The following is a 12,092-nucleotide window of genomic DNA, read 5'->3' as shown; positions in this document are numbered from 1 at the left end:
ACGTGTCAGCCTTTATGGGTCATCTCAACATGGTGCTGCTGCTGCTGCAGAACGGAGCCTCGCCTGACGTCTGCAACATCGTCAGTACCGATACAATCAAATCAAATGTTACCGGTCACGTACACCTGTTCAGCAGATGTTATTACGGGTGTAGTGAAATGCTTGTGTTCCCAGCTCCAACAGTGCCGTAATATCTAACTAAATGCTTGTGTTCCTAGCTCCAACAGTACAGTAATATCTAACTAAATGCTTGTGTTCCCAGCTCCAACAGTAATATCTAACTAAATGCTTGTGTTCCCAGCTCCAACAGTAATATCTAACTAAATGCTTGTGTTCCTAGCTCCAACAGTAATATCTAACTAAATGCTTGTGTTCCCAGCTCCAACAGTGCAGTAATATCTAACTAAATGCTTGTGTTTCTAGCTCCAACAGTGCAGTAATATCTAACTAAATGCTTGTGTTCCTAGCTCCAACAGTGCAGTAATATCTAACTAAATGCTTGTGTTCCTAGCTCCAACAGTGCAGTAATATCTAACTAAATGCTTGTGTTCCTAGCTCCAACAGTAATATCTAACTAAATGCTTGTGTTCCCAGCTCCAACAGTAATATCTAACTAAATGCTTGTGTTCCCAGCTCCAACAGTAATATCTAACTAAATGCTTGTGTTCCTAGCTCCAACAGTGCAGTAATATCTAACTAAATGCTAGTGTTCCTAGCTCCAACAGTAGTATCTAACTAAATGCTTGTGTTCCTAGCTCCAACAGTAGTATCTAACTAAATGCTTGTGTTCCCAGCTCCAACAGTGCAGTAATATCTAACTAAATGCTTGTGTTCCCAGCTCCAACAGTGCAGTAATATCTAACTAAATGCTTGTGTTTCCAGCTCCAACAGTAATATCTAACTAAATGCTTGTGTTCCCAGCTCCAACAGTGCAGTAATATCTAACTAAATGCTTGTGTTCCCAGCTCCAACAGTGCAGTAAAATCTAACTAAATGCTTGTGTTCCCAGCTCCAACAGTAATATCTAACTAAATGCTTGTGTTCCTAGCTCCAACAGTGCAGTAATATCTAACAATTCACAACAACACACAAATCTAAAAGTAAAAGAATGGAATTAAGAAATATATAATGTATTAGGACGAGCAATGTCGGAGTGGCGTTGTCTAAAATACAGTAGATTAGAATACAGTATGTACTGTAAATATGAGATGCGTAAAGCAGTAATGTAAACATTATTAGAGTGACTGGTGATTCCATGTCTACAAATCTACACACCCACTTCCTGGGTTTTACAGTCAGTATTGACCAACCACAGCAGACCTTTTAGCTGGTAGTGAACGTGGTTGTGTTTGTGTGTGTTCTAACGTGTGTGTGTGTGTGTGTGTGTGTAGCGTGGTGAGACAGCGTTACACATGGCGGCCCGTGCTGGTCAGATAGAGGTGGTTCGATGTCTCCTGAGGAACGGAGCTCTGGTCGACGCCATGGCAAGAGTGAGTCATTTAGTGTGTGGGGGGGGGGGGATTTCTATGTGCGAATGACAGCCAATCGTAATACAGGGAGTTGTACACACAACTGGTAACAGCTGGCCAGACAGACCAGTCACAGTAACAACTGGCCAGACAGACCAGTCACAGTAACAACTGACCAGACAGACCAGTCACAATAACAACTGGCCAGACAGACCAGTCACAGTAACAACTGGCCAGACAGACCAGTCACAGTAACAACTGGCCAGACAGACCAGTCACAGTAACAACTGGCCAGACAGAACAGTCACAATAACAACTGACCAGACAGACCAGTCATAGTAACAACTGACCAGACAGACCAGTCACAGTAACAACTGGCCAGACAGACCAGTCACAGTAACAACTGACCAGACAGACCAGTCACAGTAACAACTGGCCAGACAGCCCAGTCACAGTAACAACTGGCCAGACAGACCAGTCACAATAACAACTGACCAGACAGACCAGTCACAGTAACAACTGGCCAGACGGACCAGTCACAGTAACAACTGGCCAGACAGACCAGTCACAGTAACAACTGACCAGACGGACCAGTCACAGCAACAACTGGCCAGACAGACCAGTCACAGTAACAACTGGCCAGACAGACCAGTCACAGTAACAACTGACCAGACAGACCAGTCACAGTAACAACTGACCAGACAGACCAGTCACAGTAACAACTGACCAGACAGACCAGTCACAGTAACAACTGGCCAGACAGAGCAGTCACAGTAACAATGGGCCAGACAGACCAGTCACAGTAGCAACTGGCCAGACAGACCAGTCACAGTAACAACTGACCAGACAGACCAGTCACAGTAACAACTGACCAGACAGACCAGTCACAGTAACAACTGACCAGACAGACCAGTCACAGTAACAACTGACCAGACAAACCAGTCACAGTAACAACTGGCCAGACAGACCAGTCACAGTAACAACTGGCCAGACAGACCAGTCACAGTAACAACTGGCCAGACAGGCCAGTCACAGAAACAACTGACCAGATAGACCAGTGACAGTAACAACTGGCCAGACGGACCAGTCACAGTAACAACTGGCCAGACGGACCAGTCACAGTAACAACTGGCCAGACAGACCAGTCACAGTAACAACTGACCAGACAGACCAGTCACAGTAACAACTGACCAGACAGACCAGTCACAGTAACACCTGACCAGACAGACCAGTCACAGTAACAACTGACCAGACGGACCAGTCACAGTAACAACTGGCCAGACAGACCAGTCACAGTAACAACTGGCCAGACAGACCAGTCACAGTAACAACTGACCAGACGGACCAGTCACAGTAACAACTGGCCAGACAGACCAGTCACAGTAACAACTGGCCAGACAGACTGCAGTAAAAATCTACTTTGCCGTGCCGCATTCAAATGATATTTTCATTCCTTCATTACTACTGCTGTGTACTTGACATTTGCCGCTATTTACAGGTGAAACATGACGTGTATAACTAGCGAAGGGAAGCTTAGCCCACTAGTCGGAGACAAGTCATTTTTAGACCGGCTAGTTGAAAATTTGCCAAACAATCCCGATGGCTAGTGACATTTTTTTATTTTCAAGCATGGCATGGCCCAGAATGTCACCCGGGCTAGTATACATGGTGGTTTAACCAGCCGAGCTGAGCCAGCACCCTAAAGCCTTCAATCCCATCCCTGTAGGAGGACCAGACCCCCCTCCACATCGCGTCCCGTCTGGGGAAGACAGAGATCGTCCAGCTGTTGCTGCAGCACATGGCTCATCCTGACGCCTCCACTACTAATGGATACAGTCCTCTACACATCGCTGCCAGGGAGGGACAGGTGGAGACCACCGCTGTGTTGCTGGAGGCTGGGGCTTCACACTCACTGGCTACCAAGGTAGGATACACACACGCACGCACACACACACACACACACACACACACACACACACACACACACACACACACACACACAGAGCTGTATCTGCCTCCTCTACATGTATCCTCCTCCCTTACAGAAAGGATTCACTCCTCTACATGTATCAGCCAAGTATGGAAGCCTGGAGGTGGCAAAACTCCTCCTGCAGCGCAAAGCTATGCCTGACGACGCCGGCAAGGTATTATCATAGACATACAGCAACTAGAGCTGGTGTTATTATAGAAATACAACAAGTAGAACTGGTGTTATCACAGAAATACAGCAAGTAGAACTGGTGTTATTACAGAAATACAATAACTAGAACTATTGTTATCACAGAAATACAATAGCTAGAACTAGTGTAAGTATAGAAATCGATTATAGAAGGAGAGAGGGAAGACAGCATAGCCAGAGAGAGAAAAAGAGAAGGAGAGATTTGACATTTACATTTAAGTCATTTAGCAGACGCTCTTATCCAGAGCGACTTACAAATTGGTGCATTCACCTTATGATATCCAGTGGAACAACCACTTTACAATAGTGCATCTAAATCCTTTAGGGGGGGGGGGGTTAGAAGGATTACTTTATCCTATCCCAGATATTCCTGGGATAGGATAAGAGATGAAGGGATGAGGGAAGACAGCGTAGCTAGAGAGAGAAGAAGAGAGGGAGAGATGAAGGGATGAGTAATAACGTGTGTTTCTCTCCTCCAGAACGGTCTGACTCCGCTGCACGTGGCAGCTCACTATGACAACCAGCAGGTGGCGCTGCTGCTGCTGGATAAAGGGGCGTCGCCCCACGCCACCGCCAAGGTAAGAAAACAACACAAACCTGGAGGGGGAACGACTTTCAAATGTTTTACCATGGAAATATAGAACTATATAACATAGATATATATAACACTACTGTTGACCCATAATACTGTCCCCTATATAACACTAACTGTTTGACCAGGACATAAACTGTCCCCTATATACACTACTGTTGACCCATAATACTGTCCCCTATATAACACTACTGTTGACCAGGACATAACTGTCCCCTATATAACACTACTGTTGACCCATAATACTGTCCCCTATATACACTACTGTTGACCAGGACTAATACTGTCCCCTATAAACACTACTGTTGACCCATAATACTGTCCCCTATATAACACTACTGTTGACCCATAATACTGTCCCCTATATAACACTACTGTTGACCCTAATACTGTCCCCTATATAACACTACTGTTGACCCATACTGTCCCCTATATAACACTACTGTTGACCAGGCATAATACTGTCCCCTATATAACACTACTGTTGACCCATAATACTGTCCCCTATATAACACTACTGTTTGACCCATAATACTGTCCCCTATATAACACTACTGTTGACCCATAATACTGTCCCCTATATAACACTACTGTTGACCCATAATACTGTCCCCTATATAACACTACTGTTGACCCATAATACTGTCCCCTATATAACACTACTGTTGACCAGGACATAATACTGTCCCCTATATAACAACTACTGTTGACCCATAATACTGTCCCCTAAATATAACCTACTGTTGACCCATAATAACTATCCCCTATATAACACTACTGTTGACCCATATACGGTCCCCTATATAACACTACTGTTGACCAGGGACATAATACTGTCCCCTATATAACACTACTGTTTGACACCATAATACTATCCCCCTATATAACACTACTGTTTGACCCATAATACTATCACCCTATATAACACTACTGTTTGACCCTATAACTGTCCCCTATATAACACTACTGTTGACCAGGACATAATACTGTCCCCTATATAACACTACTGTTGACCAGGACATAATACTGTCCCCTATATAACACTACTGTTGACCCATAATACTGTCCCCTATATAACACTACTGTTGACCAGACATAATACTGTCCCCTATATGAACACTACTGTTGACCCTAATACTGTCCCCTATATAACACTACTGTTGACCCATAATACTATCCCCTATATAACACTACTGTTGACCCATAATACTGTCCCCTATATAACACTACTGTTGACCAGGACATAATACTGTCCCCTATATAACACTACTGTTGACCCATAATACTGTCCCCTATATAACACTACTGTTGACCAGGACATAATAGACTTCCCTGTAGCTCAGTTGGTAGAGCATGGTGTTTGCAACACCAGGGTTGTGGGTTTGCTTCCCATGGGGGGGCCAGCACAGAAAAAAATGTATGAAATTGTATGAAATGTATGCATTCACTACTGTAAGTCGCTCTGGATAAGAGCGTCTGCTAAAATGACTAAAATGTAAAATAATACTATCCCCTATATAATACTACTGTGGACCAGGACCCATTAAAATAAATCATATTTAATGAACTCCTCATCTCAGAACCTGGTGTTTCCTATTGAAATATCTTCTCTGATTGTATTTCAAACAAACACTTGACATATTCCTCCTACCCACAATCCTCTCTGCTCTCAGAACGGATACACCCCACTCCACATCGCGGCCAAGAAGAACCAGACGTCCATCGCCTTGTCTCTGCTGCAGTACGGAGCGGAGACCAACGTCCTAACCAAACAGGGGGTCACCCCTCTACACCTGGCCTCACAGGAGGGGCACAGTGATATGACCAGCCTGCTGCTGGGCAAGGGGGCACACGTCAACACTCCCACTAAGGTAGGGGGACAGAGACTCACACAAACACACATTTAGAGGAGTTGTTCCACACATCCAAAAATGCCCTCGTTAGGCATACAGAATACATTCTCTCCCATCTCTCTCCCCTCTCCCTCTCTCTCTCCCTCCCTCCCATCTCTCTCTCCAACTCTTTCTCTCTCTCCCCCATCTCTCTTTCTAACTCTCTCTCTCTCCCTCCCATCGCTCTCTCCAACTCTCCCTCTCTCTCCCCCTCCATCTCTCTCTCCATCTCTCTCTCTGTAATCTGTCTCTCCACCTCTCTCTAAAATCTCTTCTCACCCTTCTCTCTCTGTATCTCTCTCTCTCTGTATCTCTGTCTCTCCCCCTCTCTCTAAATCTCTGTCTCTCTGTTTCTCTCTCCCCCCTCTCTCTAAATCGCTCTCTCTCTCAGTATCTCTCTCCCCTCTCTTTAAATCTCTCTCTGTATCTCTCTCTCCCCTCTCTCTAAATCTCTCTCTCTCTGTATCTCTCTCCCCTCTCTCTAAATCTCTCTCTGTATCACTCTCTCCCCTCTCTCTAAATCTCTCTCTGTATCTCTCTCTCCCCTCTCTCTAAATCTCGCTCTCTGTATCTCTCTCTCTCCCCTCTCACTAAATCTCTCTCTCTGTAATCTCTCCTCTCCCCTCATCTCTCAATCCTCTCTCTGTCTCCCTCTCTCTAAATCTCTCCTCTCTGTACTCTCTCTCTCCCTCCCCTCTCTCTAAATCTCTCTCTCTGTATCTCTCTCTCTCCCTCTCAGAGTGGTCTGACACCCCCTCCACCTCACAGCCCAGGAGGACAGAGTGAATGCAGCAGAAGTTCTGGCCAAACGTGATGCTAACCTGGACCAGCAAACCAAGGTACACACACACACACGCACGCACGCACACACAACAACACACAAACAGACACACACACTCTTTTATTCTAAGGTCTTTCTCTCATCTTCCTCAGCTCGGCTACAACTCCTCTCATAGTTGCCTGTCACTATGGAAACGTAAAGATGGTCAACTTCCTCTTGCAGCAGGGCGCCGGTGTCAACGCCAAAAACCAAGGTACAAGAGTTGAATATTAGAAACGGGTAAGGTAACCGCTCCAGTAGCAGACGGTCCAGTTAGTGACAGTTGGTGACTGTTAGGATTTAATATTTAAAACCCAACTGTCTGTGTCTGTGTGTGTGTGTGTGTGGTGTGTGTGTGTGTGTGTGTGTGTGTGTGTGTGGTGTGTGTGTGTGTGTGTGTGTGTGTGTGTGTGTGTGTATAATATGTATGTATAATGTGTGTTTGATGTCAATATTTAAAACTCATCTGTCTGTGTCTCCAGAACGGTTACACACCTCTTCACCAGGCAGCACAGCAGGGCCACACACACATCATCAACGTCCTGTTACAGCATGGAGCGACACCCAACACTACCACTGTGGTAAGAACACACACACACACACACACACACACACACACAACACACACACACACACCACACACACACACACACACACACACACACACACACACACACACACACACACACATCATCAACGTCCTGTTACAGCATGGAGCGACACCCAACACTACCACTGTGGTAAGAACACACACACACACACACACACACACACACACACACACACACACACATTGTTTGATTAGATGTTTGATTCTCTCTTCCTTCTCTCCTTCCTTCCTTCCCTCTCTCACTCTTCCTCTCCCGCTTTTTCACACTCTCTCATTCTCTCTTCCTCTCTCTCGCACTCTCTATCCTTCCTCCCTCTCTCTCTCACACTCTCTCTTCCTCATTATCCTCCCCTCTCTCTACCCCTCTCTCTCTCTTTTCCCCCTCCCCCTCTCTCTCGCACTCTCTATCCTTCCTCCCTCTCTCTCTCACACTCTCTCTTCCTCATTATCCTCCCCCTCTCTCTACCCCTCTCTCTCTTTCTCTCTCTCGGTCAGAATGGGAACACTGCTCTGTCCATCGCCAGGCGTCTGGGTTACATATCTGTCGTTGACACTCTGAAGGTCGTCACAGAAGAGGTCATCACCACGACAACGGTATGTGACCCCCGTGATGCTTCCAGGTAGAAGTTTCCCCTTAGCCACAGATCAGCTTACCCCTTCTCATGTCCTAACCTTAACCATTTAGCAGGGAAAATGTCAAACTGATGTTAGATCAGTGTGTAGGGATCAACACGGTCCTCTGTCTGTCACCACAGTACCAGTTTGTTTCCGTCCGTTACGTCACACTTTCACAACAACAACAAAACAAACACAGAATATCATTTTTTTATTTCTATGGTTACAACCCTCTGGTTCTAATGGGCTGAATCCTTGTTTTGTTTTTCCCTGGTTGTGATTGGCCGGAATCCCTGTGCTGATAGACGGTGACATCAGAGAAACACAAGATGAATGTTCCAGAGACGATGACGGAGATACTGGACGTTTCCGATGAGGAGGGTGAGTTCCTTCTGATTACATACAAATAAATACTGTGATTGATACAGACAGTAGGCGTTTACAGACAAACACACTTTTTAGAGGTGAACACTAACAGAGATAATATATAAATAAAATACTGTGATTGAGACAGACAGTAGGCGTTTACAGATAAACACACCTTTTTAGAGGAGAACACTAACAGAGATACAGTAATATATAAATACAACTAAAATAAATCTCAGAAAGCAGCAGGTAATTCACAGCAAAGGAGGGTGAATTACAACACGCTAAGATCCATGTTACTGTAGTCTGAACTGGTTCTGAAACTGGTTCTGAAACTGGTTCTGAAACTGGTTGTGGAGTTATACCAGTTCTGCCCACTGGATTTTGACATGATTTCATGCAGTTTTGGAATATTCTGCTGCTTTCGGCAGTGTGTTGTGGGTAATGTAGTTCTCGTGTTTGCAACAGTGTGTTGTGGATAATAATATAATGTGTTGTGTGTAATGTAGGTAGGCAATAGCAAAGTTTAGTATTTTTGTCTTTTCATTTTGTGCAAACAAGGAAGTCGCCTTCCCTTGCTAGAACTATTAAGCCAGTGAAATAATCAGATTTATTTAAATGTTTAAATATGCCCTGGTAAATATTGTTATACTTGTCAGTGTAACCTAAAACATTATCCCAGTTTGTATTCATTCCCTTATCAGCTAATAGAACATGTTTCGGTCACAGAGAGGTTCTATCATTTCACTATAACCTGTTATCACTAGTTATTTATTCTAAACAAAATACCTCTGTAGATTCTTGGGGTTTCTTGTTGTCTTCTCATTTGTTGTGAAAGCAAAGAAGCTATCCTTTTAGTTCCCAACATCTCCAAGTTAAATAATTATAATTTATCATTCGATAATATGCCCTGGTAAATATTCGTGTTAGTTGCCAGTGTTACCTACAACCTTATCCTGGTTCGATATGCTGCTTCAATGTATTCTCTCCCATATCAGCTAAATATACAATGTCATCATTTTCTTTGTCACAGAGAACAAAAAGCACATAGCTATGTGTTCTAGAATAACATGATCACATCTATAATACATTCTGGTGGGATTCTATAGCTCTGTGTTCTAGAATAACATTATCACATCTATAATACATTCTGGGGGGATTCTATAGCTCTGTGTTCTAGAATAACATGATCACATCTATAATACATTCTGGGGGGATTCTATAGCCACGTGTTCTAGAATAACATGATCACATCTATAATACATTCTGGGGGGATTCTATAGCTATGTGTTCTAGAATAACATGATCACATCTATAATACATTCTGGTGGGATTATATAGCTATGTGTTCTAGAATAACATGATCACATCTATAATACATTCTGGGGGGATTCTAATAGCTCTGGTGTTCTAGAATAACATGATCACATCTATAATAAATTCTGGGGGGGGGGTTCTATAGCTCTGTGTTCTAGAATAACATGATCACATCTATAATACATTCTGGGGGGGATTCTATAGCTATGTGTTCTAGAATACATGATCACATCTATAATAGATTCTGGGGTATTCTATAGCTATGTGTTCTAGAATAACATGATCACATCTATAATACATTCTGGGGGATTCTATAGCTATGTGTTCTAGAATAACATGATCACATCTATAATACATTCTGGGGGGATTCTATAGCTATGTGTTCTAGAATAACATGATCACATCTATAATACATTCTGGGGGGATTCTATAGCTATGTGTTCTAGAATAACATGATCACATCTATAATACATTCTGGGGGGATTCTATAGCTATGTGTTCTAGAATAACATGATCACATCTATAATACATTCTGGGGTATTCTATAGATCGGTGTTCTAGAATAACATTATCACATCTATAATACATTCTGGGGGATTCTATAGCTATGTGTTCTAGAATAACATGATCACATCTATAATACATTCTGGGGGGATTCTATAGCTCTGTGTTCTAGAATAATATGATCACATCTATAATACATTCTGGGGGGATTCTATAGCTATGTGTTCTAGAATAACATTATCACATCTATAATACATTCTGGGGTATTCTATAGCTCTGTGTTCTAGAATAACATGATCACATCTATAATAGATTCTGGGGTATTCTATAGCTCTGTGTTCTAGAATAACATGATCACATCTATAATACATTCTGGGGGGATTCTATAGCTATGTGTTCTAGAATAACATTATCACATCTATAATACATTCTGGGGGGGATTCTATGGCTATGTGTTCTAGAATAACATGATCACATCTATAATACATTCTGGGGGGATTCTATAGCTATGTGTTCTAGAATAACATGATCACATCTATAATACATTCTGGGGGGATTCTATAGCTCTGTGTTCTAGAATAACATGATCACATCTATAATACATTCTGGGGGGATTCTATAGCTATGTGTTCTAGAATAACATGATCACATCTATAATACATTCTGGGGGATTCTATAGCTATGTGTTCTAGAATAACATGATCACATCTATAATACATTCTGGGGTATTCTATAGTTCTGTGTTCTAGAATAACATTATCACATCTATAATACATTCTGGGGGATTCTATAGCTATGTGTTCTAGAATAACATGATCACATCTATAATACATTCTGGGGGGATTCTATAGCTCTGTGTTCTAGAATAACATGATCACATCAATAATACATTCTGGGGGGATTCTATAGCTCTGTGTTCTAGAATAACATTATCACATCTATAATACATTCTAGGGGGATTCTATAGCTCTGTGTTCTAGAATAACATGATCACATCTATAATACATTCTGGGGGGTTCTATAGCTATGTGTTCTAGAATAACATGATCACATCTATAATACATTCTAGGGGGATTCTATAGCCACGTGTTCTAGAATAACATTATCACATCTATAATACATTCTGGGGGGATTCTATAGCTATGTTTTCTTGAATAACATGATCACATCTATAATACATTCTGGGGGGATTCTACAAGGCTACACTGTTGTTTGGTTCGTGGTTTGAACAGTCACTGAGATGATATTTGCTTGTCGATGCAAAATAGGCTACTTTGACGAATAGCCTATATAGCCTATAGATCAAATCAAAGAACCGAGCGACAACACTGCCCCCACGACAGCAGAAGGAATGATAGTGTCTAAACATTCAGGTAGTAAGAAAGTAAGTCGAATGCCGGAAAGAATTAGGAGTCGCCCCTTTTGACGATATTGCAACACTCTTGCTTCTGCGTAGAGCTTGTAGTAAACTTTCCATTAGATATTTATTAACAGCCTGAGGGGAATGGAGGTGATTGATGTCTACCAGAATGATGCGAGAGATGACTGACTTCACCTTTTAACTCTTTCTATTTTTACCCCCCCTTCTCCCCTCCTCTCCCCTTCTCCCCTCCTCCCCCTCCTCTCCCCTTCTCCCCTCCTCTCCCCCTACTCTCCCCTTCTCCCCTCCTCCCCCTCCTCTCCCCTTCTCCCCTCCTCCCCCTCCTCTCCCCATTCTCCCCTCCTGTC

The 12,092-nt window shown here is 43.0% G+C and overlaps 1 protein-coding gene across 1 annotated transcript in view; it reads left to right on the top strand.

The window, feature by feature from the left end:
• The window catches only part of LOC115189439 (ankyrin-3-like), a gene marked incomplete at its 5' end in the record, with an annotated part of 88,096 nt that continues 76,004 nt past the window's right edge, over nucleotides 1–12,092 (top strand). The window contains 13 exon segments of the mRNA XM_029748068.1: nucleotides 1–80; nucleotides 1,392–1,490; nucleotides 3,196–3,393; nucleotides 3,515–3,613; nucleotides 4,128–4,226; nucleotides 5,914–6,111; nucleotides 6,872–6,883; nucleotides 6,885–6,971; nucleotides 7,066–7,074; nucleotides 7,076–7,174; nucleotides 7,435–7,533; nucleotides 8,058–8,158; nucleotides 8,491–8,558. Coding sequence (XP_029603928.1) covers nucleotides 1–80; nucleotides 1,392–1,490; nucleotides 3,196–3,393; nucleotides 3,515–3,613; nucleotides 4,128–4,226; nucleotides 5,914–6,111; nucleotides 6,872–6,883; nucleotides 6,885–6,971; nucleotides 7,066–7,074; nucleotides 7,076–7,174; nucleotides 7,435–7,533; nucleotides 8,058–8,158; nucleotides 8,491–8,558 — 1,248 coding nt within the window.

The sequence above is a fragment of the Salmo trutta genome, unplaced genomic scaffold, assembly GCF_901001165.1.
Source record: "Salmo trutta unplaced genomic scaffold, fSalTru1.1, whole genome shotgun sequence".
In the NCBI taxonomy this organism is placed as follows: Eukaryota; Metazoa; Chordata; class Actinopteri; order Salmoniformes; family Salmonidae; genus Salmo; species Salmo trutta.
Note: the sequence above shows the minus strand (reverse complement) of the source record. Positions and strands in the feature narration are given on the sequence as shown.